At 45.7% G+C, this 27875-nt stretch overlaps 1 protein-coding gene and 1 long non-coding RNA gene across 2 annotated transcripts in view; one reads left to right on the forward strand and one right to left on the reverse strand.

Moving 5' to 3' along the window:
* Positions 1-27875, reverse strand: part of LOC135377982 (uncharacterized) — a 291104-nt gene that overhangs the window by 189883 nt on the left and 73346 nt on the right. The gene's annotated exons all lie outside the window — the stretch shown is intronic.
* LOC135377980 (transcriptional repressor scratch 2-like) lies at positions 61-27855 on the forward strand. Its single transcript, XM_064610766.1, has 2 exons — positions 61-324; positions 26977-27855. The coding sequence occupies exons 1-2, from the start codon at positions 150-152 to the stop codon at positions 27723-27725; spliced, it is 924 nt and encodes a 307-aa protein (XP_064466836.1). The 5' UTR covers positions 61-149; the 3' UTR covers positions 27726-27855.

A 27875-nucleotide genomic window follows, 5' to 3' on the forward strand; every position in this document is an offset into this window, starting at 1 on the left:
CGTCAAGGTGGCAGCACCCGCGCAGCCGGCGCCAGGATTGCGATGCACTCGCCTGGCAACCATGGCTCCAGTTGTTGCGCCTGCGGCCATTGCGGTCGGAAGGGAAGAAAGCGGGGAAATGTAAAGGGAAACAGGGAAAAATAAGGAAGATGCCCCGATCATTCTTGGTGAAGAAGGTCAAGTACCCGGTGAGCAACCACCATCACGGTGGTGGTCCACGCTGGTACAGGGAGCCGTCCAGCCCGACCGAGGCAGCTCCGGTACCAAGTCCGCAGCCCAGCTCGCCCTGCCGCGCCGATGGCACACTGTCTGTGCCTGCTTATGGTAAGTTGCAGATGTATCTGGCTAACGGCGCTCACAGCTGTTCTTTGAGCAGCTCTGAGAGCCGATTCCGTGTGGCGTTATTGTAGCGTGTTCATCCGGACATGCGCCATTAAATTAATAAGGGCAGCGTAGCGGTCACTAGCGAGATAGAAACATTTCGCGCTTATCTAGAGATTAATGTCAGCCCCGTGATAAATAGCAGGAATAGCAGAAAGCATAAGAAATTCCGTTTACTCGATCATATTTGTGCACGCTAATAGTGGCGCGCATATACTGCTCCAAGTCGCTGGACAGTGTGTCATTCATTTCTTTTCTCACTGTCGACAACAGTATTGTCGATTTTTATGAAACAATGATATGTCAGCCAGTCGAAGGATAGGCTTCACAATCACACTACACTCTAATTAGCTCCGACATATTCGCGGTAGACAACTGGAGGTCTGTTTCCACAAATGTTCTGTTATGTTTGCGCTGCCCTTGTACACACAATTTTTAAAGTTACCATTTTAGCATCGTGTTTTCTCACTTGCCAAAGTAATGCCGCCTTAAACAACGCATCCGCTTGTCTTACGCCTTTATTAGAGTGCGCAGCACACAAGCCTTCACACGTTGCGTTAATTTTATCGTAACGGCTTAACCAGAAGAGAACGACTGGAAAGTTCGGAGCCACAGAGTCGACACTAGGGGGACACAGTGCAGGACCCAAATGTGAATCCACAAGTACGAGCGCAACACGGTTATTGCCTGAGCTACTTGTTGCCTGGTAGGAGATGTTGCTTGCAGAATCGAAGGATATGCCACCTGTAGCCTTGGAGAACTCGCTCCGTGATAGTATGTTTTAAAAAAGCATCTTATACGACAGTTAACTGTCTTTGGTGCACATGAGCTTGACGATAGCACAAAATGACACGGAGCCGGCACAGCTCCATCGTATGTACTCTTAACCACTCATTGATCTTTTTCACTTCGGCTTTTACACTATAGACAGCCAGATTGTATATTATTTCATGTTCAACATATTTCTCGTGTTGATTATACGGTTTGTAAACTACATTTCGATACCACTATATGGTGCAACCTTTGTTTACTCATGGTATATATGAAATGTAATATATAATGGATATATTCAATTTTATTTATACGATATATTTAAGCATAATAACGCATGTACTGGAGAAAGTGAGGAATCTAATTATTATAGGGAGATGCATAATGCTGCAATACATTACGAATTTTTAATAAGCATAAGGATGATAAACGCTAAGCTAATAATGCACGACGGGGAGTCTGGTAACTGGCATTGCCTCTTGATTATTATTATTTCGTTAGTATTTGAATTACAATTTGGTGGAAAATTCGCAAACGGCAATTTGACTTTATGCTTGCCTGTGTAATAACTAGATACATGTAATTGTGGGTATCCTCGGTGCTCTTTAGAGAGCAACAGATCCGACGATGCGATAGCGTGGGACGTGTTTACCAAGCCACCATTCGTGTGTCGCTGCGCCCCGGCTTGGGAGACACTACGTGCCTGCGACACACAGCAACAGAAAGCGGTGGTATGCACGCTTGGCTTGACGTTTTCCCATTAGGAAATGAATCGACGGCAAAGTGTACGTGACGGACGACGCTGATCGTGCCGTCAATACTGCACGCCCGCCATTGGTCGAGAGCCATCACGTGTCAAGCGGCTGCACTACCTCCAGCAATAAGATAATTGCCCGCCAAGTTGTAATGAGAAGGACCCGGTGTCTGTCATTCTTGTTTCGCAAATGCTCCAACACAGGTGAAAGACGTCACCTAATCACATTGGCACGAGTAAAATGCGGCGACTAAGCATCAGAGATACTTTTGTACAACACTGGAAAATAAACTAGCACTGTCGCTCGAGTTAACAAGCAACATAAATTAACATAATAACTTAACTTATAACTTAACTGGACCAGTGACGTCATCAGCAGAGTATAGTCGCACGACTGTCTGAAGGAAATCGTGGAGGAAACGAACTTTCCTGTTACACATTGGGATTCGTGACGTTGAAGAAAGGCCATACCTTAAATGTGTTTTTAATTATCGCACACTTGGATGTTACGCCCGATATCAGCAATATTTATTTCATTTCTTGCATTACGAGAAAGAAAAGCAAATAATTTTAATAATGGTCTAGATTAGTAGCCTTGTCAGGTGAGATTTTGAACGGCGCGCGAAAGCATGATTAAATTCTAAAATGAAATTCATATTCTTGTGTCAACGGTTATGCTTAAAAGTCTGTCTCATACTTTGCGTATCTGCCGCCAGGCGTGCAGGAAGCGCTACACATCCGGTTTTAAGAAATCCGGTATGAGAACTTCCCTGGCAATCGCATCCTCTGGCGCAGTTCTTAAAACAGTTATTAACTGTTAGCCACAAAAAGGCACTGGCTGGTGGATGTTGCTATATAAATAGTTTGTGTTTCGAAACGAATGAAACAAACAAAAGGAAGTCGTTCAGAGCTGTTATATAGTATATCAGCTGTTATAGTATCAGTATTAGCTGTTATAGTATATAGTATGATCAGCGGTCAACCTTGTATTCACTTACCAACAGCTAACAACAATGCAGAGTAGACGTATTAACGTTTTGTGACAAACCACTCCGCAGAGCACTTTTTACGTGTCTCCTCCGTCTCGTATTCCAAACAACATCTCTCCCTTTTGTTTTTTCATTTTTTTTCGCCAACATCAACGCGCCGTACGCAGTTGTCGTGATTGAAGCTCTTTGCATAGCTGTTGCCCAGAAAGTTTTATTCACATCTGTTTAGCTGGGACAACTTAACAGTGATCGCATATTTAGATGGTGGTGACATGCTTCTAGTGCAGGAACGATTTTTTTTTTATGTCGTACATTTTTTCTGCTGATCCTAAGCCGCAATTATAGCTACAGTTGCGGCAATTAGCGGTTCTCTCCTTCTCGTTTACTTTGTTTTTCATATGCACTGCCAATAGGCTTTCTATTCGGTACATGTCCACAATAAACATCACGAGAGAAATGAAACGACCTGCCCCGCTACTGGGGGCATATTGTCCTACTTGACAACATCCGCCCGGAGAGATAAACAATTTTTTAAGCCAGCTTTTGTTTAATATGTGCGTTGTGCAGCCAAAAGATAGCACTACAATCCAGCATTGGTTTCATCCAGTGGCGTAGTCCAGTGGAGGTTCGGGGGTTCAAACCGCCTCCTCGAAATCGTACATTTGGTGGTGCATTTGGAAGAGGGAAAGAGAGTGAAATCCTCTTCCCCCACGTAAAGTCCCCATAGAATCCCTCCCGAAATATTTTTCTGGCTACACCACTGGTTTCACCAGACTGACGAACGTACTTTCGTCGCGACAAAATCCGTAGTAAAAAGTGTGACAACTCTCCCCAATCTCCCCTACACACAAGTGCACCACACCAGCACTGACATGATCAGATGACAGGGTTAAAGACGAGAAAGTAGCCCTGTGTCCGAAAGGATATCTTTAAAAGCTTCAAAGGTCAAACGCTGCAACGATGAGTTGGCGCCAGACCCAAATGACACTTTCAAACTTGGGAGCTTGCTAACCTTGCATATGGACAAAGTCAAACAGGACCACTGTCAGGACCACAATTATTTGCGTCGTGTGTCTCATTAGTAGTTGATAAATATAAATTGAAAAGAATGGAATGGATTCACACCACGAATTGTGAAGTAAATGTCTCGTCATCGGTGTGACACTGGTTGAATAAAGGAGGTGACGCCAAATGGTACGCCAGCGGTGCATCTTGGTCTGGGTGCTGAAGAGGAGGAAACTGAGGATGATCGGTTCTCTTTTCGTCGAGGTCTCGGAGGTGATAGGACTTCGGGTCCGATACTTGTACTGGCCCAGTTCCCTGGCCCGTGTCGCGACCGCGAAGCCTTTGAGTGAGGTTGGACGAGCATGCATTTATCGTAAAAGGGTCGCCCTCCTATCCGCTCGCTTAAGAACAAAGTCGCCGAACCTGAAGGTGCGATACCGATGTCCTCAGTTGCACTGGTAAGCCTGGTGCAACCTTGCGACGTCGAGACTATCCCGTGCCGTCCTGGTTGCAACGTCCAATTTGTTCCGGAGGTTGCCTGAACAACCTTCGACATCGAGTGTTGACGTCAGAGGAGCGACAGCCTCGGCAATTACCATTGGTTCTGGTGAGCACGTGGCCTCTCCCGCGGCCTCCTCCCTGCAGACATGCGTGCCGTGATCTCGCAGCCCGATGAGTTTCGCTCTTCGTGGCGCCGATTTTCTCCGCGTCTATTATCCCTTTGCTCGAAAACTTGGAATACAGGTCCATATCGATGCAAGTAGCTGTCTTTTATATCTCACTGGCGTAACTCGTGGCGAACTGTCAGAACTCCTTTGAGCTTTTTCCTGGGGTGTCAGCGGCGAAGCGAGAGGATTGTAGAGACCATTCCGGGTGGGAGTACTGACCTTTTCCCGGGTATTTTCCCACATGGCTTTCTTGAAACGTTGTCAACGCAGAACAACTCATAAATCATCCCGTTAATGAGTAGCAAAACTCCGTCGCTGTTGGGTAGAAAGATTACTCCTTTGTATTCCTTCTCCTTTTGCCATGTTCTTGTGTGGGCTGATGCTGTCCACCAGGCTGTCCACAGCTGTTTGACTCCTGCCCTCTCCTTTTTCGAATAATTTATTTCATCTAGCATAACAAATGGACGCAGTATAGCTCCCTAGCAAAATATGCCGCTTTTGCGTTGTTGTTGTTCACGTACAACACCATGGTTGAAGGCGGGACCAATTTGTCCCTTAGTGGAGAGTTTGCAAGTCCAGCATTAATAATGAGTTGCTTTATTCATTAAGGATAAACAAAGTGAGTAGTCAGAGGTGAAAAGGAACCAATCTTTATCGCTCAAAATATTTATTCTAACAGAATTTGACTGCACAATACCCTATACTGACAGTACTCCATTGCAAATTCCATGGCATGTCATCATCATTATCAAATCGTTGTTGTTGCAAAGTCCAGTATTATGCTGATCCTTTAATATATTCCTCTATATATGTAAAGGCCCTTCACACCTTAATAAAGTACAATTTCCTTTACCTTCCTCGTTTCATAACTTCAAAATATCGTATTGACTTCGCAGTCAATGACAGCTTTTGTTTTTAATTTAATGTTAGCACCGCGAAGCAACTGTGGCGTACAGACTGGACAGATGGAGAGAGGAGAGAGTGGGGGACAGATGGGTTAGCATACGTCCTGGGCCGACTTTAGGTGGAACTGTGCCGACATTCGTCTGGAAAGCCTGCCGGAAAACCCAGGGAAAACTTCAGACAGCACAGCCGGTGCCGGGATCCGAACCCGCGTCACCTCCTAAATCTCGGCGTCGAAGGCGATCATCCTAACCACTACGCCACGCGAGCTACCAATGTTAGTAAGCATGGTGAAGAACGCACACGGACGGAGGACAACGACGGACAAGTGCCATCCTGCTTGTCCAATGCACGCCTCAAGATATTAAATATGATCCGCTATACAGGGTGTTTGCTCTAACGTGTCCAGAAATTATATTGGAAGCGAGCGATAAAAGAAAAGCCAGTGGTACTTTTCTGCTACTTGAGTAAGAAACGGGTAGTGCTTCACTAGTAGCACCCGTTTCTTAGTCAAGTAGCTGAAAAGTAGCGCTCGTATCTCTTTTATCGCTCGCTTTAAATGAAATTTCTGGACACGTTAGAGCAAACACCCTGTAGATACACATGAAAAGAAATGAAAACAGCATAAAAACAAGCGGTCTTGCCGAGAGACGATACCAGCATCCTATACTTCTGCCTCCGGTCTAATTCGAGAACATGTTGGCATCCTTGTCCTTTACTCACACACATTAAAGTGAAACTGTCCTCGACACAGTTTGTAGCGGGAGCCACAGATACTAAGCCGAAGACATGCCTCCCGTCATTTTCAAAAAATAACCTCGTTAAAATCGATTGCGCCGCTCCCAGACTCGTCTGCCGAAGCAAACAGTCAACGGCATCAACAGGAAGAATGCAAACAACGCCTTCTCTTTATTCGCTTTCATTCGTGTCATCAATGTAGTACTTAGATTATCGTATCACTGCGTGGCGCGTTCACTCCTTTTACACGATCCAAAGGTCTTCGATTGAGCATAGTAAACAGTGCGCGATGCTGACAAGCGCGCAGATAATATCTTTGCAGTTTGAATGTGAAAACATGCGCATCGCAGTTCAGTTCAGTCACACGGTGGCGATCGGCACATCATGGACAAAACTGGACAAAACTCTAATGTATATTCCTGTTAGGAGGCGTGTGGACCCAAGTCTCGTCCCCAAAACACGAACATGAACATGAACACGAAATTGACATCCGGACAGCTGATCCAAAGAGCGCATTGATGCACTGCTCCGCGCAAGAAATATGTAAACCGAAACCTATTAATTACTCGAAAAAATCACTAAGTGTCGATGCGGTTTTTTCCTCGCAATATTTTTCACTGAAGGTCCGGATGCGTAAAACAGAGGTTCCATAAGCGCGCGAAGTAAAAGTTAAAAGTTAAGATGCTTATCTAAGTAGTGAGCGTATGCAAATGAGCCGCTCACTACTCAGTTCATGGCCGATGTCCCAAGGATCCTTACCAAACAGAAATTTCTTCGGTAGCGCCACCTGTTCACGAATTATTCAGCCGGGGGATTTTCGTGAAACACCCTCTATATGTATAGATAGATAGACACTGTGACTATTAAGTATTTCATATTGAGTCAGTGTGACACAAGATATGCTGCGAACATTGTTTCATCACCGGGACCAACAATTTGTGTTGATTTACTTCGTACGTGTTAATTGCACAGAGCACCACGTTTTTTAGAATCTTTTGTCTTATATTGCCGCTACGTGTCCTACAAAAAAAATCTGGAAAAAAAGGAAGACGTTAGAGGTTGAGACATATCGATTGTTCGGTGGAGCGCATTACGTAGGAAAGGTGGTAAATCAATAGAAAGAGAAAACGACAACGAGGCAAAAATACCTTCCAACACAAACAAAGAGAATGGAGGGGAGCCCGTGCAAATTCGACCTTGCTAGCATTTCCTTTTGGGGCACATCTTTCCACCAGCCTCAGTGGTTCAATAGTGAACTTTCATTTATCCCAAGGTTGCAGGTTTGAACCCGGCCACGAGTTGCTTACATCGCCTTTCATGACGGACGCTGTGTGTGTCCTAAGCGGAGACTTATTGGCACTGAAGAATCCTCAGGTGGCCGAAATTAAAGCACGCGCCGACTGGCTTCGCTTGCGATCATGGGTACCTTGCTACGTAAAGCCCTTCGCTCCGCTCTCAGGCGATGCTATAATTGAGAGTTTTAGTACTCGAGAGTTTTAGTAGGCGATTGCGTACGCTACAGCTAAAACTCTCCAATATCCTTTGCAAAAGCGGAGTAGCGATCTCACTATATTTCAGAATGCTAGCGGAAAGGCATTTCCGCTACACCCATTTCGGTAGCTGTGATCTTTTTCTCCTCTAGATGGACAATGGGGCTTGTACAAAGAGTTGCAAAGCTACTGTTTTCACGTCTCATGGCGACGCGTTGACGTTGATGATATCTCAGACTGGTTCCTCGAGTTTAATGTTAGAAACAGGTAAACCTAATGTTGTGTCTTGTGGAACAGGGACAGAGATACGTCAGAAACAGAAAAAATATTTTGCAAACCAAAAGCAAAATATTTTGCTTTAAGGATTTTGTGTGGAATATTTTTTAATAGCAGGCTGCCAAACACACGCGGGTGAAGCGTTTCTGTTGGAACTCAATTATTTTAACTGATATTCAACAACAACAATAGATGCTGACGATGAGATGGGGTGTTTCACCGCGGCGGTGCAGTACCCTACCCCACTGCACGTGGAACATTATATGAAGAAGATGAAGGAGGAGATGAACAGGTAAAGAACCCGCCGATGGAGCACATGATCTTCATAGGGGCCAATGAGTGCAGCTAAGTTGAGTGGTCTCTTGCTGGTACAGCTCCCATCAACCTTAATAATAACACTGAAAAAAAATATGGTCTCGTGCCCGAACGCCATTACAGCAACCCTTGGGGCCGTGAGGAAATCTTAATTGAACAAAATTATTCTGTTAGTTTAACGCCAGGATTTCGTTCACTTAACATTCCCCCACTGCCCCCAGGGTGGCTGTTATCGCGCTCGGAAATGAGACTGAATTTTTTCCAGTGTTATTATTAAGGTTGACGGGAGCTGTACGAGCAAGCTGATCACACAATATCTGCCTTTGCGGGCCGTAGAGTGCACATTCCATAAGAATGTGTTAACTGATATAGCTAGGCGAATAGGGCTCAATTATCCTTTCATATGGGACATGTAAACCTGCGGTAGTGTTTCATCAAATGCACAAAATGCATCAATGGCATTCTTCGGGAGTCCAATAGTCAGCATGCTCACCAATGTTCTTTGCATCCTTACTTTGTTGCCCTGAATGGCAATTAACTCTATAGTCAATATTTTGAATTTGAATTTATTTTAATTTGAATTTATTTAAACTTTACAAAGCTTAATGGGTAGTACAGTCCATACAGATGGAGGACCCAGAGGGAAAAGTTTCCCTGTTCGAAATTTGATGTAGAGTTTGACGATTTCTTGTCCCTAAAAATGTCGCATTACTTTTTTTCTTTTCTTTTTTTTTTTAAACACTTTGAGGTAACCTCATGTGACAGTGTAACACATCTCTCGAGGGCCCCGGACAAAACTAGCAAAATATCAAGCTAGAGAGATCCAAACTACCTAAGTAAAGGGCAAGTAAAGTACACCTCACGATCGTCCTACAGTATATCAGTGAAAATGCATCCTCCATTAAAGATATCAAACATTTCGTAGCAAGCCGCAAGCTAGAGGCCCAAGACGTCATGTGTCGGAATAGGAGAAGATATCGGACGGCGATAACAGATGCACTTGACAACCACCGGAATGTTCCAGCTGCTTTAGACATTGTGATCTCTGCGATTACATTTTTGCGCTTATGAAGCCGTGATGTTATCGTGACTCTCTGGGCTCCATTTTCTTTGACTGCATATGCACCTGGGAACACTTCACTAGGGACTCGAGGGACAGTTGCCGTTAGTGAACTTGTCGGCTGAACGGAACTCTAGTGGTCAGCAGCCAGTGTGTCTTTAATGTGTATAGTACATTTATCGTATCCACCCGGTAGCGTATGCCTACAGTGCATGCCTCACCTGCGATGTGTGTGTTTGTTCCACACATTTTTATTCATATCTCGGTCACATAATAACACTCATGTAATGAAGTAGGGTAGCGCAGCTCTGCGGTGAAACACCTCATATGTCATCATCATCAGGTATTTGTTGTTGTTGTCGTATTTGCTACCGTACTGTACTTTTGCACATTTCTATTTGATATAATAACATTGCTTCTCAAGGCATATGCGGTTCGGTTATAATAGAATACATGAAAGAGGAGTGTTACACGTATTATAGCACTGTTCAACTTGCTGTTGCACTTATTCATCAGAAATGCGGCAACAATTCCACTGCAAAAGCATTTGTGCGAAGTCCTTCACTCCTGTGGGATCAAAGACACCTGGATTATACTGCAGCATGACAGGCAACATCTAGTGGTCTGTCTGATCGTTTCAGTGACGTTGGCTTTAGGCTTTACAGAATTGATAAATGAGTTTTAGAAGAAGAATGAACAGAATAATTTCTTTTTATGTGTGTATACCCTGCACAATTCGTTATGTATACTACGAAGCGCGTTGCAGATTGAAATATATGTAACGTCAATGATATGTTATCCGGTCACACTCTTCAGTATAGCACCATACCACGCAATAAATGTGAAAAAGAAAAATAGGACAGAAATATGCCAGTATGATGTAATCCGTGATGCATTTGACAGGCAGTCAAAAAATGTGGATTTCAACGCTGACCTGCCCTTTGGACCGCTCCCCTATTTAGTGACGTGTGGTCTCCCTAGGCGTTTGTTACTTTCCAGCTCTGACAAAGGCGACAAAGTTCTGACGTACCCACGGTTGCGAAACCCCATGCAAACAGAAAACAGAAGAAGAATCAACTGGTCCTCAAATGAATATATTTTGGAGAGTATGCGATATACTAAATGTCGGTATATACACAACAAAAACCCAGCAATCCCATGATGGAAGGTAGAGGGAAAGATATGAGGTTTGGTAGTGCGAATATTTCGAAGAGAAAATTGTTCGGCAGACTAGCAGAATCGAGCAATTATTGCTCCACACGAGGTAACGTAAATACACATAATGTGAAGCTCGAAAACGGCATCACATAATATAGCATCCTAACAGAACGCGCAGGGCAAGAAATATAAGCTCACAACAGCGCTGTCACAGATGACAGAGATTACGTTTTACGATGTCGTTGCTCCTTCAGGGATTTCCTGCGGCTCCGTAGCAAAAGTTTCTGTTGGTTACTGAGTCACGGTACCCATAGGCTATCAAACCTGTTATTCCCTGAGTTTGCGACAAGCACCTCTTCATTATTGTTTCTTGTGAGAAAGCACTTAATAACGTGGAGCGTTGAATGAGCCGGCGACGGTAATCGACTCGGAAAACCACAGAGGCATAATGCAAAGCATCCGCGACTGGTTCCATTCGCACGACCTACGCCCGTTTCCAGAAGTAGATTTCTTGAACGGCAAGATGGAGCCAGAGGATCGAAATTGCTAGGAGGCAGCGCAGAGTATGTGATATCGGCAGCAGTTTACGTTTCCCATTCCCTCGTTTTTCCCCTCTCTTAGCTCTTTCGTGTTTTCTTTACTACTTCTTATTTTTACTCCGAGAAACTGGTTCCGGAAAACGATGGTACGCGTAGAGCCGCCACAGCGCTCACAGATAACTCTGGCTTCGATCCGAAATTCAATACGGCTACGCTGTACATTGGATTCGGACGAACTCCCGCGTCTCTCAGGAATCGCACATCCGTGCATCGACTTCAATCAGCTGTCGGCCTGCACCTAATTACCTTCCTTCTTCTTCTGCCCGAACGCTGTCGACAGGTTCCGCGCTTTTATCTTCATAATTGTCGATCACTTTCTGCAAGCACGCCAAGCTGGTAATACGGCCACTTCGTCGAGATGTCTGCCAGTTCAGATACAGGAGACACTGCAGGGCACTGCAGTGCCTCTTATTCTGGCATTCTTCGTAACAGGTGACGCGTATTTCGAGAGAGAGGAATTAGAGCACCGCTCTACTGGTGCTGTGCGTTTGCTCATTTTGCTCTTTCACACTACAAGGTCGTAGCGCATTCTAATGCAGATCTCAGTTGTATAATACTGATATAATGGTCTTTGTTAAACAACGCTGAAGGGAAGTAGACAAATTTCAAATTTCATCTGATTCCTAGACTGTGTCGTATTATACTTCTGATGCGTTGACCAGACACTCCACACCACCTTAGCAACAAGTACGTGTCACACGCCATACTTAAAGCTTATGTCAGGCGTGATTCAGGGCAACAAATTTTTTGCTTTTGTTACCCTCGCCCCAGCTGGCATCATACGTCACCATAACCTTTACCGTCACCTTTAAATACTTGCGCTATCAATATTCGTAAATCTTATATATTTGAGGACTTCTATTAAACTATGGACGATTTCGATTGTTACAAATTATCTTATGGGTGCTCCAACTATTCAGAAACATTTGCAGCCTTCAAACAGAATCCACTCAACGCGCAGCTGTATATGTTCGCGTGCGTTCAGCAGGGAAGCCGTCCCACAACCCAGACGGGCAACATATAAAAAAGGCAAAGCTGAATACCCATCCAGCACCCCGAAGGGGACGGTTGCTAAAAGCTGAGCGGGCTGTTTCCCCGCCCCGCAGTGTACCGGTGCGTACAGTTGCAACAGCTGGTCGGGACCGCGGCTTCGATGGCATTCAAGTACTACATAATATTCGTGGTGAGGGATCGGCCGCTCGCGTGGCACCGTTTTATGCCACACATGCAGTTCAATCCGTGCGTGTTCTATAATACAAGCTACATAATGAGGCAACACGCCTTCGCTGAATCGGATTCACTTGGCCAGTATAGGTATCAGGGGTCACAGCTGCTGTCGTAGGATAACACGTGTACAGCGTCCGAGACACTTAGCTTCAACGAGAATAAGCAACAATGGAGAAATCGCCTCGTGGACACGACAAAAGTTGGACATATAGTTTCAAACTATTCTAAAAACAGAACCTCACCGCATAGCGTGCTATGCGGTGAAGCTGTTTTTTTAGAGTCTACAATTTGCATATACAGATTAAGCAACTCAAGGAAAAGGTGCTGACGCCAGGAATTCTCGTTGTTTACGTCGTTTACATATACAGGTTTAGTCATTGTACGAAGTGCACGATGTGACATGAACTTAATAAAGCGCAAACTCCTAGCAGGATAACATCATCTATCGATGGTGATGTGATAAAGAAAAAAATGGGGAGTTCTGCACACATTGCAATGCTATTACGACGAGATCATACTCCGCAAAAACGTATTGCAAAACCTGTATTTGAGTCGTTTGTGTCTTGTCGTCGTTTTTCCCTGTGCCCAGACTTAGGCTTCCCCAGTATGGAGCTGTATTTGTCGCTTGCATAATTCCTACGCAGCATTGTTTTCGAGAACCAGTCAACGCGTGTGGTATGAGATCCCTAGACTTCAAGAGACTGTATCTACTGGTCCATACCAGTCGTCCCAAAGCCTTGCAGATACATCGGGATTGAACTGACGGTGCATTGTGTAGAAACGAAGTTCATTGACATCCCGAACAATAACGCGAGTCAACGTTCTGTAACCCTCTCCCCTGCTGAAGTTACGCTAGAGCTTTCCCAGGTTAGTCGTTACCTGTGTTGTTTCAATAACGTTGCAGTGGATGAGGCAATTAAACATAGAGGGACAAACACCATACAACTCTCACAACGCTCAGTTGCATACTTCAAAATTTTTCTTCAACCTCCATCATTCTCTTGCTAGTGGAACGCGTTGCTTCGACATTTTTCGAGTCAACCAACATGCTCTACATCTTCTACCACTATATGCCATCATGCAGTTATTGGGGATACCTTCGAGACGGCAGATACAGACCACCGGTTATGTGATTCATGTGACAGAGGCAACACCGCCTGTCACCACAGAGCAAGTCAATAAGATTTTTCAGACTGTAGCGTTTACAACATGCAATCGACGGAGTATGTAAAGGAAAAGTGAATCTACATATACAGGGTATCCCAGAAAACGTGTCATTGAATTATAATAAAAAAACTACACCACCTAGAGTCATGGGGTCAATGGCATTTGTTCTTACTGGGTTTTTGCCACCTCCTCATGTGAATGTCGTGTAACGCAAGTTTAATTATGTAAATTTTTGCGAGCTTAAGTCGGAAATTTGCCTAGTAAAGGTGACTTTTTTACCCCACCAATGTGAAGAGCGTGTCTAATTTAGTCAAATTAATGATAATTTACAGGGATATTCAGGGGCTATCCCATCGGAAAAAATAGCCGAACATCATGCTCTACGGAGGTCGCACAGAACAGCGCACGATGAATTTTTCAGCGCAATCTTTGTCTGTCCGACGAAAGGAGGTTGGAAACCTAGCCCTCCCCGACATCGCAGAACGAGATAAAACAGGCACGGCTTATCACGTCCGACTTTCGCTGTCATTATGCTTTCCCTCTCCGAATTTTAGGAACTGTTACTTTTTCTACTATCACTCTGTGGGCTGGCTTCGGAACCTCCTTTCGTCGCACTGAGAGCGACTGCGCTCAAAAAGTCATCGCGCGCTATGGTCCGGTGCTCTGAAAATCATGATATTCGGGCTATTTTTTCCGAAGGGATAGCTCGTGAATATCACTGTGAATTATCATGAATTTGAGTGAATTCGGCACGCTCTTCATATTGGTGGGGTAAAAAAGTGACCTTTACTTGGCAAATTTCCGAGTTCAGTTCGCAAATATTTACATAATTAAACTTGGAGTACATGACATTCACATTAGGAGGTGGTAAAAACCTAATAAGAACAAATGCTGTTGACCGCATGATTCTAGGTGGCGTAGTTTTCTTATTATAATTCAATGACACGTTTTCTGGGACACCCTGTATAGGGTCCACAGATTTCCACTCCTCTCTGCTTCCGCGGAAGCTCCGTGTTAATATGAGAAAAGTGCCCGTGATTATTTTTGCAGTAAATTACAAACATTCTCTACAGAGAGGTGTTTGCATGCGCCTTATATGCTAAGAGGGCAAATACAAGTTGCTGTAGGTGTATTCTAATTCGTCCTTTTGGGCTAGCAAAGGAACACTTCGACCAGCAAACAGAGAGCCAATTATCGAAGATACGCTCGAATTAGATTCAATTCAAGTACTATATGACGTCCCTGTACAGCTGCAAATTTTGCAATAATGGCGTTGTGTTTGACAAACTCTGCAGGTTTTACGAGGTGTTTCATGAGTGCTGACCTGTACCTGTGCGCACGTGGTCAAACTGGCGTTTAGAGCGTTGCTGATATATGTACGTATATTTCAAGGCCTCGAGATCGCACAAGCGCCTATTTAAACGGTCTTTGTAACATTCCGTAACATAAACGCGCCCACCACAAAACAGATTCTTTAATGCTACGTTGTAGAGAATTGGCCAATCTGTTTATTTAGTTATTTGCGATAAGCTATAGGAAGTCGTCCAATTTGTCTACAACACAAGTTGATACTACGACGTCACGACGTTCACCCAACTCCGGTGAGTACAACAGTCTGTACGCGCTTGAAATAACTGAAGCCGCCTCCCCGCGACCGGATAGCGAAGCTTTTCCTCGACGAATCAATTCCTGCGACGAGGACACATGCTGGCACCCTATGGCGCGCTCGCTATCGGGCCTTTTCTCCGGCGGCCATGAAAAGGCGTCGTGCCGACAGCAACCAGGAACACCAGGACAGCGTCGAAGGTTCGATATGGCGCGCCCATTAAATGGGAGAATTAGGAGGAGAGCAGTACACGTAGCGCACTTGTTGATCCCTCTCCAATAGATGGGCGCCGTTCGATAGTCCGGCTCGATCGCCCAGTAAACAGCTGGTCTTCCGCGAAGGCTCTCCCTTTGTGCATGAGCAACCATTCCTTCCTATCCTGTGAACAGTTTTCCTGCAAGAAGGTTACGATCGCGAGATGCTAGTTTAGTAGCCACGAAATACAGCACGATACTTAGACTAGCACAAAGCAAACCCCTGGGCTACTACCGAACTACTGTACTACGAACAGAAAATATTTTGAACAATCCCAATCCCAAATATTTTGGATCGCATTCGTAAGCCGTGTCGCAGTAGGTCGCACACTCTAAAAATGGAACGTCACTGCATACCACGCTGTGCGTCAACCATTGCCACGAATGATAGGGTTATCTCTTCTGAATCGAAGAGAGAGAGGGGGCGTGCGCCTTTTTGTGTCAGTTATCATTGATAACTGACACAAAAAGGCGTACACCTCCCTCTCTCTTCAAATCAGAAGCGATGATCCTATCATTCGTAGAAATGGTTGGCGCAGAGCGTGTTATGCGGTGAAGTTCTGTTTGCAGAGTCCATTTGCACGAATTATTTAATAATAATAAATAAATAAATATATGAATAAATGAATAAATAAGTAAATTGAATCGAATTATTATTATCATTGTTATTATTATTGATTCATTCATTCGACCTTGACTATTCCAACCCATGCTCCATCTTTGGCTTGGGAACGTACTGCTTCGTCATCTGTATTTCCGACTGTGCCGCATCCATTTCCTCCTGCTGCGGCAACCACCTTGATTAATAACATTTTGTAATTACCTCTAGCTACGTTTACCCCCAGTTTATATTACCGCTCCCACGCGCATCAAATTTGTATAGACAATGTTCTGTTGTTCAATGCACATAAATGCGGATCAGGCTGGAATTCCTAGAGCATTTATGGGTAAAATAAGCGTAACATGTACAGTTTTCTGCTTGTTATTCCCACTCTTGTCATTGTCGACTACGCCGTAAACATTAAAATCGGTAAGCAAAAGAGAAAGAAGCTAATTCCCAAAACCCTAAAGATATACTGTATTGGCTGCAGGGAAAAGAAAACGATGGCTTGATGGTACATCCTATGTGAAAAAAAAAACACAAAAAAACATACCAATAAAGGAACTTGCAGTTGGTTGGCTAAATCAACCTGACCGTCATGCAATAGTCTTCCCTAACCACCTATAAACACCAAACATTTATGAATACACAAATATGCACTGTCGTTCTTCCAACATACCCGCGACAATGGTTAATGAATGGGTAACAAGATTTCCAATTAGCTTAGTATATAAATCGCGCTTACAATTACTGGTAACTGAAAATGAAAAATGCCCCACAATTTCAGACGTATTTCATACGTACACTATAAAACCTGAACTTCACCGCATGGCACGCTGTGCGCCAACCATTGCCACGAATGATAGGGTAATCGCTTCTCATTCAAAGAGAGAGGGAGGCGTACACCTTTTTGTGTCAATTATCATATAACCAAACTGACACAAAAAGGCGTACGCCCCCTCTCTCTTCGAATCAGAAACGATAACCCTATCAATTGTGGCAATGGTTGGCGCATAGCGTGCTATGCGGTGAAGTTCAGATTTTATATTGTATGCGATATACGTATACGAAATGCGATCGTATACGATTCTTCTACGTATGAGGATTTTTGTCAAGGATTGCTGAAAGCTGCTCGCTTTTTATTCATTTTTGTTATCTTCTTGCTATGAAGCCGTGCCGAGTTGCTGGTGGCATCTGCACTCTTAAAAATGAACTTCACCTCACAGCACGTTCCTAGCCAACCGTCATCTAGAATGATATCGTTATCTGCCCTGATTTGTTGAAAACGGGAGGCGTACGCCTTTTTGTGACACTTATGCTGTTCATAATTGTCACAAAAAAGGCGTACGCCTCCCGTTTTCAACAAATCAATTCAGGTAACGATATCATTCGAGATGATGGTTGGCTAGGAACGTGCTATGAGGTGAAGTTCATTTTCAAGAGTGTGTTATCTCCCGGCCATTTTTATTTTACTCGTGAAACGTCGACGCTATCTTCGAGTAGAATATTATTTTACGTCATCCGACAACCACACCTCCATAACTGCTGAATGTGGCATGATCACTTAGTCCCCACGCGCTTCTCGGAACGGATTGGAATCGGTACCCGTCATCGAACTGGAACGCATATCCACTACAGGTAAAAAGTGGACAAGATAACGGCAACTGGGGTTCAGGGAGCTCATGTAGGGGATAGCCATGTGGTAGCGATAGGTACAACGCCGCTTGTTGCCCGGTTCATTTGTGTTTGTACTGCCACTGTGGGCAGTTTATGTGCAAGGATGGTTCAGATATATCCGGGAGTTTGCTTCCCTAAACTTTATGTAGGCGGAGTCTACACTGAACAGCGCAATGGAAAAATTTGGCTTTATTCAATACTGGTTCTTGCAATAAAAGCTCTTGAATGTAAGTGTACACATATTAGAGCTATACTAGCACGGAACAGAGACATCGGTGAACAATACACCTTCCACAGATGATGATGACAGGCACAAGAAGAAAAAAAAGACTCCATGTTATGCTTTGCTGTTTGTGACTGTGACATGTATTGCAGCGCAAGGGCGGTTCTACGAGACATGTTGAATAACATTAATGAGGCACCGTTCACGTTGGCATCAATGCTAGACACCTGGCCCAATATCATGCAGCACCATCAAGCAATGTTGTTGTTGTTGTTTTTTTCTCCACTTTCCAAGGAACACTGGTCCCCTTTACACGCTTTAGCAGAATTGGACTCATACTGTGATTTTTATGCCTTCGTACGCTGATATTATCAGGTCATGTGGAGTCCATGCATCAATAATGCGGTGACTGTTCGATCTGGGTGTGTCATGTGCTAAAGAACGACAGTTGCTGAAAAGGCACCAGCGGTAGGATGCAAACACATACCATCCGCGTTCCAGTTCAAAGATTTTGTCTATTACACTATGCTAGCTACCATCTCGTCTACTCATCAAGCCATGTTGTGGAACGCAGGGACATGCACTCAGCTAAATTCGAATCCCACCGCTATTGCCTTTTCGTCAACTGCCTGTCTTTAATGGAAATATGCTGCTGGGTGTTGTGAACAACAGCTAAATATGATGAACTAGCACTGGGACCAGGACAGAGAGAAGAGACGACAGGACAGGTGCTTGGTGTCGTCTCTTCTCTCTGTCCCGTTCCCAGTGCTAGTTCATCATGCAAGATCAACACCAACATGTCCGGTTTTTTACTTTGATACCAGCCAAATAGCCTACGTTTCAGTACCGATGTGCTTCAGTGCCCATTACTCAAGGTTTTTTTACGAATCAATTCTTGTCCTGATCTGGGTGGTTTCCACTACATTCTCGCCGTAGCTAAAATACACAGTAACCATTGGCTTGGAATTTTTCTACGTCTCTTCTCAACGCCACCTACAGATAAAGAAAGCCTTTGCTTTATGCCCCCTCTTCCTCCTCGCTACGTGGAGTCTTGATTCAGCCACTCGCCGCAGATGATTTCAAACGCAGGCTCTCTGTGGCTACCTGTGTGGCTCATGACGGCTCGTCTCCATAGCTACGGCCGCCGAAGCATGTTCGTGATTGGCGGAATCTTAATTGTTGTGTCACGTCGTTTAAAGGAGCATGGAAAGCACCTGGACCAGCTAGCGTGGCTCAGTGGTTAGCGTGCTGGCCATGCCATGTCGAGACTGGGAGGTACCCGGGTTCGAATCTCGGTGCCAGCTGTGCTGTCTGCGTTTTTTCCTGGGTTTTCCTGAGACGCTTTCAAACATATGTCGGCACAGTTCCCTCAGAAGTCGGCCCAGGACGCACATTCTCCAGGGCGTCAGTCGTGACGTTGCCCACCTCTGCGAGGCCGACAACGGCAAATCCTATCACCATCAAGATCACCACCGAAAGCACCTGGAACCGTGTAATATGAACATGCCACCTTCAAGAACCGTCACGCAAAATATTTCCTTTGGCAAGTGCAAATTTCCTGAGATAATGAGTTTACAAGAATGCGCGTGGCGGTGGCGATATCATGCCCATGGAACTCCTGGCGTGTGATGACATCAAGTCCGTTCGCACTTTTTGTTGGCTGCCGAGAACCGTCTGCTAGCGAAAGCGACCAGTCGCGACGCGGGAGAGCTCTGAAATCGAGACGCGTGCGTCGATGCGCTTGCCACGTGTCACGTGGTACACTTTCGCGTTTCGCGGGGCCAGGAAAACAACTCCACAAGAGGCGTATACGATGTAGGAAACATTGCGATGGGTGTTTCTCGACACGCTCTACAACCTTCCAATTCACATTTTGGCCCTAAGGCGAATAATTAAAAAGTGAGCTAATTAATTAATCTGTCATCATGAAAAAATACAGGCGATTAGAACACGCGACTTCTCACAATATTCTGCAGCTTTCATTCGCTTATGACGCACCGTGCGTTTTTTAGACCCCGGTGCACGCTAGCCTGGACACCCTGTATGTTCCGCAGGGCGTCTAGTCCTAATTTCTAATTCTCCTTACCTATTTTTGTTGGCCATGTGTCAAGGTGGTGTTTGTTTGTTTTCCTCGCTGTTCATGGTGTGTGTGTCATCAACATAACAATGTGTCACATACACGGATCGGAACGCCGCGTCAAACAGGAAAACTATATATGGCTTCTTCTTCTTCTCGAATTAATGATGTCGCTATTACACGGCTGACCGTACTTTACCCACATCCTCAAGTGCAACTCCACCTGTCTTAGCTTTAAGTGCAGTTAAACGTACAACCTTACCCTAGTCTATTCCGGTCGCCGTGCAGGGTAAACAGCGCCCGCAATCAAGTGGCATCGTTTTAGAGCTCTGCCCGGAAGGGTCAACTACCAAGCATTACGCTGAAAGAAGGCCGCTTTATATGCGCGCAAACAAAACTGAAAGCTTTTGCTCGCCTTAGGGAACGTTCAACAGATTAAAATGTAATCAGATTAATGCCGTCCACTTATCAAAAATTCCCTTTAATTAAGAAGGGGCAATCGTGTGCTCATCAACAATGGACTAGCCTCGTTTGTAGAAACAACATGTAGCCGGACATACTGTTGAATATCGCTTTCCAGCAAAAGGGGGAGACGAGCTTTCAAAAGTTGACCAGAACACTTCGAGGCAGGAGCATAATTTATGGGAGGAACCATCGACGCGTGTAATGCATGCGAAAGTGTTTCCTGCGGCTTCCTTCTGTGTAGTGGGAGAGCTAGGTGTCACAGCGACGAAGGTAGTATATTTGCGGTCAGTCATCCATTGATTTGTCAGCAGAATCCATATATTGATAGGCGTAGGCTGGTAAAAAAATACTACCGTTCCTTACTGCACTCACACAGTTCAAACGAAACAAATTTTGTGTATAGTGCTAGATGACGCACGAGTCTATAGCAGGCGTCTCTTCTTGGACGCCACTATACGGTATTGTTGGTCACGGTTCGTTCTCGGATGTGGTGTGTTCACCTTCGAGCTACGAGGACTCTTTATTTATATTTTTACACGGCCACACTCGCGAGAAACGGAGACAAAAGATTTTCTGTGATGTCACCTTACCAACTTTGGCAGCCGGACTGGCGGGTGCGAAATCGCCGTACTGCGTGATATCTGTACTTCGTTAGTTTTGTTCTTGGCTGGCCCTCAGCGACGCTATTTGAATACTTCCTCTTATATGATACCAACTGGGCCCTTTTCTTTAGGCTGTGCCGACTGGCGAGTTAGGCATGGCCCTGGCAAGCCATTTTGATCCTCTGTAATGAGTATAAGTGAAATGTAAATAAAGTGTTCCAGCTATATTCGTAAAATGTTGAACTAATCCTTTTCGCGAAGCATGCATTTTGCTACAGGATACTTGATGGGCTAAAATAATGTTTGCCATTCCCAGGCAGACTGCTTCCAGTCGATATGTTACCGATAATGAGGAGGTAGAGGTGTCGCCTCATCATCCATACTATTGCTTTTGATTGGTTGGTATAAAGAAGAGCAACATCTTGCCACACCATTGGTTTTGCTCACTTGATTCTTAAGCCAGACAGACAAGTTAAATGAAAGAGCTCTCGGACCCCTGGATTTCTACGTCTATACTTGTACATCATCCTTTTCGCGCAATTTGTAATTCGTCCGTAATTTTTGTGCAATAGCGCACTTCTCTATATAGGGTAAGACAGTGAGGTGACAATCGCAGTGAGTGCGTGTATACATAATCACAGCATAGGCGAGGAGCTGCGTCGACGTAAGCAACTCCACCTTGCCGAAATATTTCTTCGTGAAACTGGTAGTTGGATTCTAACATTAACTCCTAACTATTAATATTTGTTCATGCATCGAATCGAACTCACAGCTCCATACATACCACAGAGTTGCAAAGGCGTAATGTTTCTAAGCACCTAAGCATCACCTTGAAATTTAACGTATTCTGTGTATCCTTCGTTCCTTTGGGATCAACTGGGAATAAGAAACAGCATCGTCCTCGAAGTAGCCTCAACAATTGATTTCCATATATGGCACACACGATGCGACGATGTATTACTTTGAGGGATGCCCCCATCCCTGTATTCAATATCAAGATATCCGATTGGTGCGAATGGTCATGTTGCATGTATTTGCGTCAGTCAAGTGCAGGTGTACATCCGCTCGTTGTAAGTACATAAGCAAAGAACAAAACAACTAAATTATAACTTTATCACCTAAGCCAAATTGCGAATGCAACTATAAAGCATGCGTAGTGCGAGGTAACGTAAATGGCAGTAGCGAGATTGGGTGCATAGGATTTTGCCTTTTAGGCATTGTACCTGCGTAGTCAACTATAGCTCCCGTCACAACAAGATCAGGCGCCATAATTGGCGCAACCGTTGACCATATATGACATGGACCGCAATAACACGCCTCTGAATCTGTGCACGTGAACTATCTCCTGCAGAGAGCAATAGCAATCGTTGCGCACAGTTAATAGAAGAAGCGGGAGAATAAAAAGGCCCATCGTTGGCTGTCAAAGGCAGCGGACTGTTGATATGTTCGGTGGCGCACAAAAGGAGAATAGTGGACCGGTCGATTTATTTATCTTCCGCAGTGACCTCGACCGCCTCGGGCAGACGCCATTGCAACGCGGCTGGCTTGTGACGGCTTCGTTATTCCTCCAGGGCTGACGCTTGTTGAGCGAGAACAATTGCCGAGAGACGGGCAGGCCCAATACTGGTTCGCTTGCCGTCAATGAATTCTGCGATGTCTGTGGAATACAGTAATGCGTTTTCTCGTTTCATGTCCATTTCTCGTTTCTTCAGTTTTCTTCACAATCTTGTTCTCTTCAGTTGACGTAAAAGTTTCCCACGTTTTTCGAAAGTGGGAGTAGTGGCGCTCAACGAACTTTCTGGGCAAGTGAAGTTTATTAACCCAGCGAATCTAACCTATAAACAGACAACTTGAAATGCGCGTCACCTATAATCGCTGACGGTGCTGTGCCGTCTTTTGTTACACCCCTTCACTACAGCCTGCATATCAACTGGCGTGGGTGTTCCAGACTTTCACGTACATATATTTTCGTACGTCAACTGTGCGCGTGCGAAGTACAAGCCAGAAGTTCAAGACCAGAATAGAGATCAAACACGTGATCATGGAGCCTATGTACTATTTCTTTACGTCGATAATCACATCTACCGACGGTTCTTCAGAATGTAAGGTTTACATCGAAAGCAACCGTAACTCATACACGTACAAACACCAACAATGGGATGTGAACATCTTGACACCAATTCCGTAGAGGGCTGTGCATCACGATTAGCTTCTCCGTATTTCTTTGGAACCTGTAAGATTCTTGAACCCGGGACAATGTTTTATATTACAAGACCGACTGTAGGAATATACAAGGGTCGTTCAAGGCTGACAGAATCTTTTGCTCGAGAAAAATCAGTGAGTAAATGTAATCCAATAAAACGATCGGAGAACGAAGTGCAATCCTTCTCGGGTCAGTGGCACGCGCAGCAGCGGCGGCTATCAATGCGGCGAGCAGTGTCTGGAGCTGTGGAAAAACGATGCAATATCAATGTTTATAAGTCCCAAACGTCGCCACACCAGCATTGGACAGCTGTTTCGGCCTTATTTGGCCTTCATCAGCAATGCGTAGGTGGGCGACGTTTGAGCGAGTGGCGTCGGAAGGTCACGTGGAACGTGATGTCCTCCCGTCAGGGTGAGAAACTCACCTCTGAAAGCCCAGTGCGAAGCCAGTAAAGTATGTTTTATACTACATGCCAGTAAAGTAAAGCTAGTAAAGTAAACCAGCTAGCTAGTAAAGTAAAGCTAGTAATGTAAAGCCAGTAAAGTAAAGATGCAAAATCAAGTTCTTTGTGAAGGCGTGAAACTAGCTGACATTTTGCAAAGGTTACAGGCACAGTATGGGGAACAAACGATATCAAGGGGAAGAGTGTACGAATGATGCAGACAGTTGTCGAAGGGCGGGATATGGTGGCGAATGAACCATATGGACACGTTCGTCCAACTGCATTCACGCCAGTGAACATCGCAGGCGTTGAGCAAGCCATCCACGAAAACCGGCGAATAACAGTTCGAGACAATGCAGCCCAGCGTAATATTAATGCTGGCCCTGTGGAGACAATCATTCACGAGCACTCACTGTTCCGCAAGGTCTGTGCAAGATGGGTTCCCCAACACCTCACTTGTGACCAGAAGGGAGCGCTCATGGCAGACTCTGAGCAGCTACTGAACTGGTTTCAGTCCGAGGAGGACGAATTTTTGCAATCAATCGTCACATATGTGATAAAACCTGGATGCATCATTTCACCCCACAGACAAAAAGAAGCAGCATAGAATGGAGACATAACACTTCCCCGCCGCCAAAGAAAAGCAAGATGCAGCCGTCTACTGGGAAGTCCATGGGAACTGTCATCTCGGACATGCAGGATGCCATCCATGTGGACTTCTTGGAGCAAGGGGTCACGATTAATGCCCAGTACAACTCCACGTTTATAAAGGGTGCCGTGCGAAACGCAATTCGCAAGAAAAGGCCAGGGATGTTGTCCGGAAGGGTCATTCTTCTTCATGACAATGCTCGGCCTCACACAGCGAATATGACGGGTAGCAAACCTATCCGAAACGCGCTGCGAGGTCTTGCCCCATACCCCTTACACCCCAGATTCCGCCCCAAGCGATTACCATTTGTTCGGGCAACTTTTAGAGCTTGGAGGAATGGGGGGGGGGAAGTAGCCGAAGGCTGTATGTAGTGTATGTGTTTGTAAGTGCTCAAACGTCGCCATACCAGCACTGGACAGCTGTTTCAGCCTTCTTGGGCCATCATCAGCAGTGCGCAGGCAGGCAACTTTTGAGCGAGTGGCGTCAGAAGGTCACGTGGAACGTGGCCTTTTGACGTGACCTTCTGACGGTACTCGCTCAAACGTTGTCTGCCTGATGGCTCAAGAGGGGCGAAACAGCTGTCCAGTGCTGGTATGGCGACGTTTGAGCACTTACAAACACCTTGGAGGAAAGACGTTCCACACAGATGTGCCCTCCAGAAAGATGTCCTGCAGTGGCTATACGACAGCAGTCCACTTCTTTCTACGTCAAAGGCACCAGAGAGTTGCCACAGCGATGGCAGCGATGTCTAATCCGCACCGCGAATACTTTGAAGTATTGCATTTAAGCATTGCATGCATGCCCCATTGCATTCAAAGTCTATTTAAAGTTTAAGTGTATTTAAAGAACGACCCTTGTAGGAATACAATTTATGTCCCAAACACAGAGCAGAGCAGCTGTTTGAAGCCTTTAGTAGTCTGCACTCTGTGAACACAGCAAGCGCCTGATGCTCTTCTGGAGATTGAAGTTAGACCGGAAGATGAAAACAGCTGTTCGGAAGGGAATAGACCAGTCTTGCCTGCCTTTCTTCTTGCGTGGAGCCTACCTCCGAGATTCTAGAACATCAAACTACTTTAAGGTATACGATGTGATGTCGTCACACACCCACGAATACAGAACGTATGATAATGTGGAACTGCTGTCCGCCATTGCTTCCGATCGCTATTCCAATGCCACCTGAAGAATTGGTGAGACAATTATGATTAGGTTACATTGGCGGGCTACAGTTTGCTCGCGACGTCGGTCATCGTTAAAAAGCTCCAGAAGAGGCGGGGACATTACAGCTGATGCGCGGCCGCGGACCAATCGTGGAGCCATTCACTGTTCCGACTGACATTGATCTCCGCCTTGATCAGTTAAAAACGGGAAGGAACTGGTGGAAAGTACGGGCGTACGCCATTTTATGACAGTTATCATAAGCGTCACAAAAAGGCGTACGCCTCCTGTTTTCAACAAATCACGGAAGAGAACGATGTCATTCGGGATGACAGTTGGCTAGGATCGTTCTATGCGATGAAGTTATGTTTTAAGAGTGCATAATTTTGCAGACCAGTTCGCGTGGCTCAGTGTGGTTAGCGTGCTGGCCATGTCACGTCGAGACTGGGAGGCATCCGGGTTCGAATCCTGGTGCCGGCTGTGCTGTCTCGGGTTTTTCCTGGGTTTTCCTCAGACGCTTTCAGACATATGTCGGCACAGTTCCCTTAGAAATCGGCCCAGGACGCACATTCCCCAGGGCGTCAGTCGTGACGTTGCCCACCTCTGTGAGGCCGACAACGGCGAGCTCTTTCAACATCACCACCACCATAATTTTGCAGAAGGTGAACGATCATAGTGATTGCTGATCAGTGACCACAAAAGGTGATCACTTTGTTGCGCCCTTCATGCTGCAAGTCGCACCCGCACGCCACCTATTGGGCAGAAGTCCGACTTTCCAAGGCCATGACGCTGCCTAAGTACACGGGTAAATGCGACGCTCAACCGCATATGGTGAAAGATGACTGCAAGTGGGGGTGGCAAACTGTGGGGAAGTGCGAGAGAAAGCGACGGATTCACAGCATGCAATAAAGAGTCACAAGTCATGCCGTGCCGTCACTGAGTCATCATTATCTTAGCAAATGTAGCCGAAATCGGAGATCGACGAACCCCTTTGGGCACCGGTCTACCTCCTCATTGTAAGTAATGTCCACTGGAACGCCATACTGTGCCCCTTATAGTACAACGTCCGGTAAGCTTACGGTTATCTTACGGACTGGGAACTAGTACGTAAAATCAAAGGCGAAGAATGAGGGTGCCAACGTAACGTTGCTCTGAGGGATATCCACTGGCGATGTCTTTTACTGAAGTCGTTAAGTTTCTTTCGAGTCAATGTCGCATATTCTTGTGAAGCCTGTTCTTACTGGATGCATCGTGCCACTTACAACACAGCTAGGGGACGAACCTTTGTGTTTTAAATGTTGACATTTTACATTCTGCTGTAGCACAATGCGCGAGTTGCGATTTTGCGCAAGTAAGGCTAACTACAGAGCAAAACATGGACGCACCAATGGGTACTTTCTCACATTCAAACACGCTAGCTATATTTACTTTCTCAGAGCTGCCTGGGTGCGCTATGTAGTGTAAAGTTTGAAAGCTGGAATGAGTCATTATTCGTGCGCTGACAGTCACCTTTTTTCACAGATTGCCCATTGTACGAGAGCAGTCCCGCTGACGTCACGGTACTTCCGGCCACCACCGACAGCGGTACCTGGCCTTCAGATGCCAAAGAATACCACGAGCTGTCTCCTGCACTACAGTACGACGCATTAGTCGACCAAGTCGCCAGCACTGTTGATGTCGTCTCTGACCCCGTTGAACCTCTTATCCAGCAGCACACCCGCGACCAGCCGCCTTTGACAGACGGTCGCAGTCGACGTCGTGACACTTCCCCGAGGAGTCCAGAGCATCCTCGATACACGTGTGGCGAGTGTGGGAAGCACTATGCGACTTCTTCCAACTTATCGCGGCACAAGCAGACCCATCGAAGCCCGGACTCGCAGCTGGCCAAGAAGTGTCCCACGTGCGCCAAAGTGTACGTGTCCATGCCGGCGCTGGCCATGCACGTGCTGACACACAATCTGAGCCACAAGTGCCAGGTGTGCGGCAAGGCCTTCTCCAGACCCTGGCTCCTGCAGGGCCATATGCGCTCCCATACGGGTGAGAAACCCTTTGGGTGCGCCCACTGTGGGAAGGCCTTTGCCGACCGCTCCAACTTGCGCGCCCACATGCAGACCCATTCAGGATTTAAGCACTTCCAGTGCTCACGCTGCCAAAAGTCATTCGCCCTTAAATCCTACCTCAACAAGCATCTTGAGGCCGCCTGCCTCAGGGAGGAGGGCTGCGTGTCTTCCGCGGGTGAAGATTCCTTTGATGGCTTAGCGACGCTTTAATGGAAGCACCACCGACGAACCAACATCAGGGTCACCGCAGTTCAAGGCCTTTGCACACTTTGCGATGCATTTTTCACAGTGCATTCGTACGTTCACGAATACAGAATCGCGTTATAGTGAGGGTATAGGAACCAAGAGCGAAGGGGGGGG

This window comes from Ornithodoros turicata, chromosome 1 (genome assembly GCF_037126465.1).
Source record: "Ornithodoros turicata isolate Travis chromosome 1, ASM3712646v1, whole genome shotgun sequence".
Classification (NCBI taxonomy): Eukaryota; Metazoa; Arthropoda; class Arachnida; order Ixodida; family Argasidae; genus Ornithodoros; species Ornithodoros turicata.

What these genes read in the sequence shown, in the direction of transcription:
- LOC135377980 (XM_064610766.1), top strand. Translation starts at nt 150, where the DNA reads ATGCCCCGATCATTCTTGGTGAAGAAGGTCAAGTACCCGGTGAGCAAC. An exon ending in ACTGTCTGTGCCTGCTTATG is followed by an intron (nt 325 to 26,976) that starts GTAAGTTGCAGA and finishes CTTTTTTCACAG; the next exon opens with ATTGCCCATTGTACGAGAGC.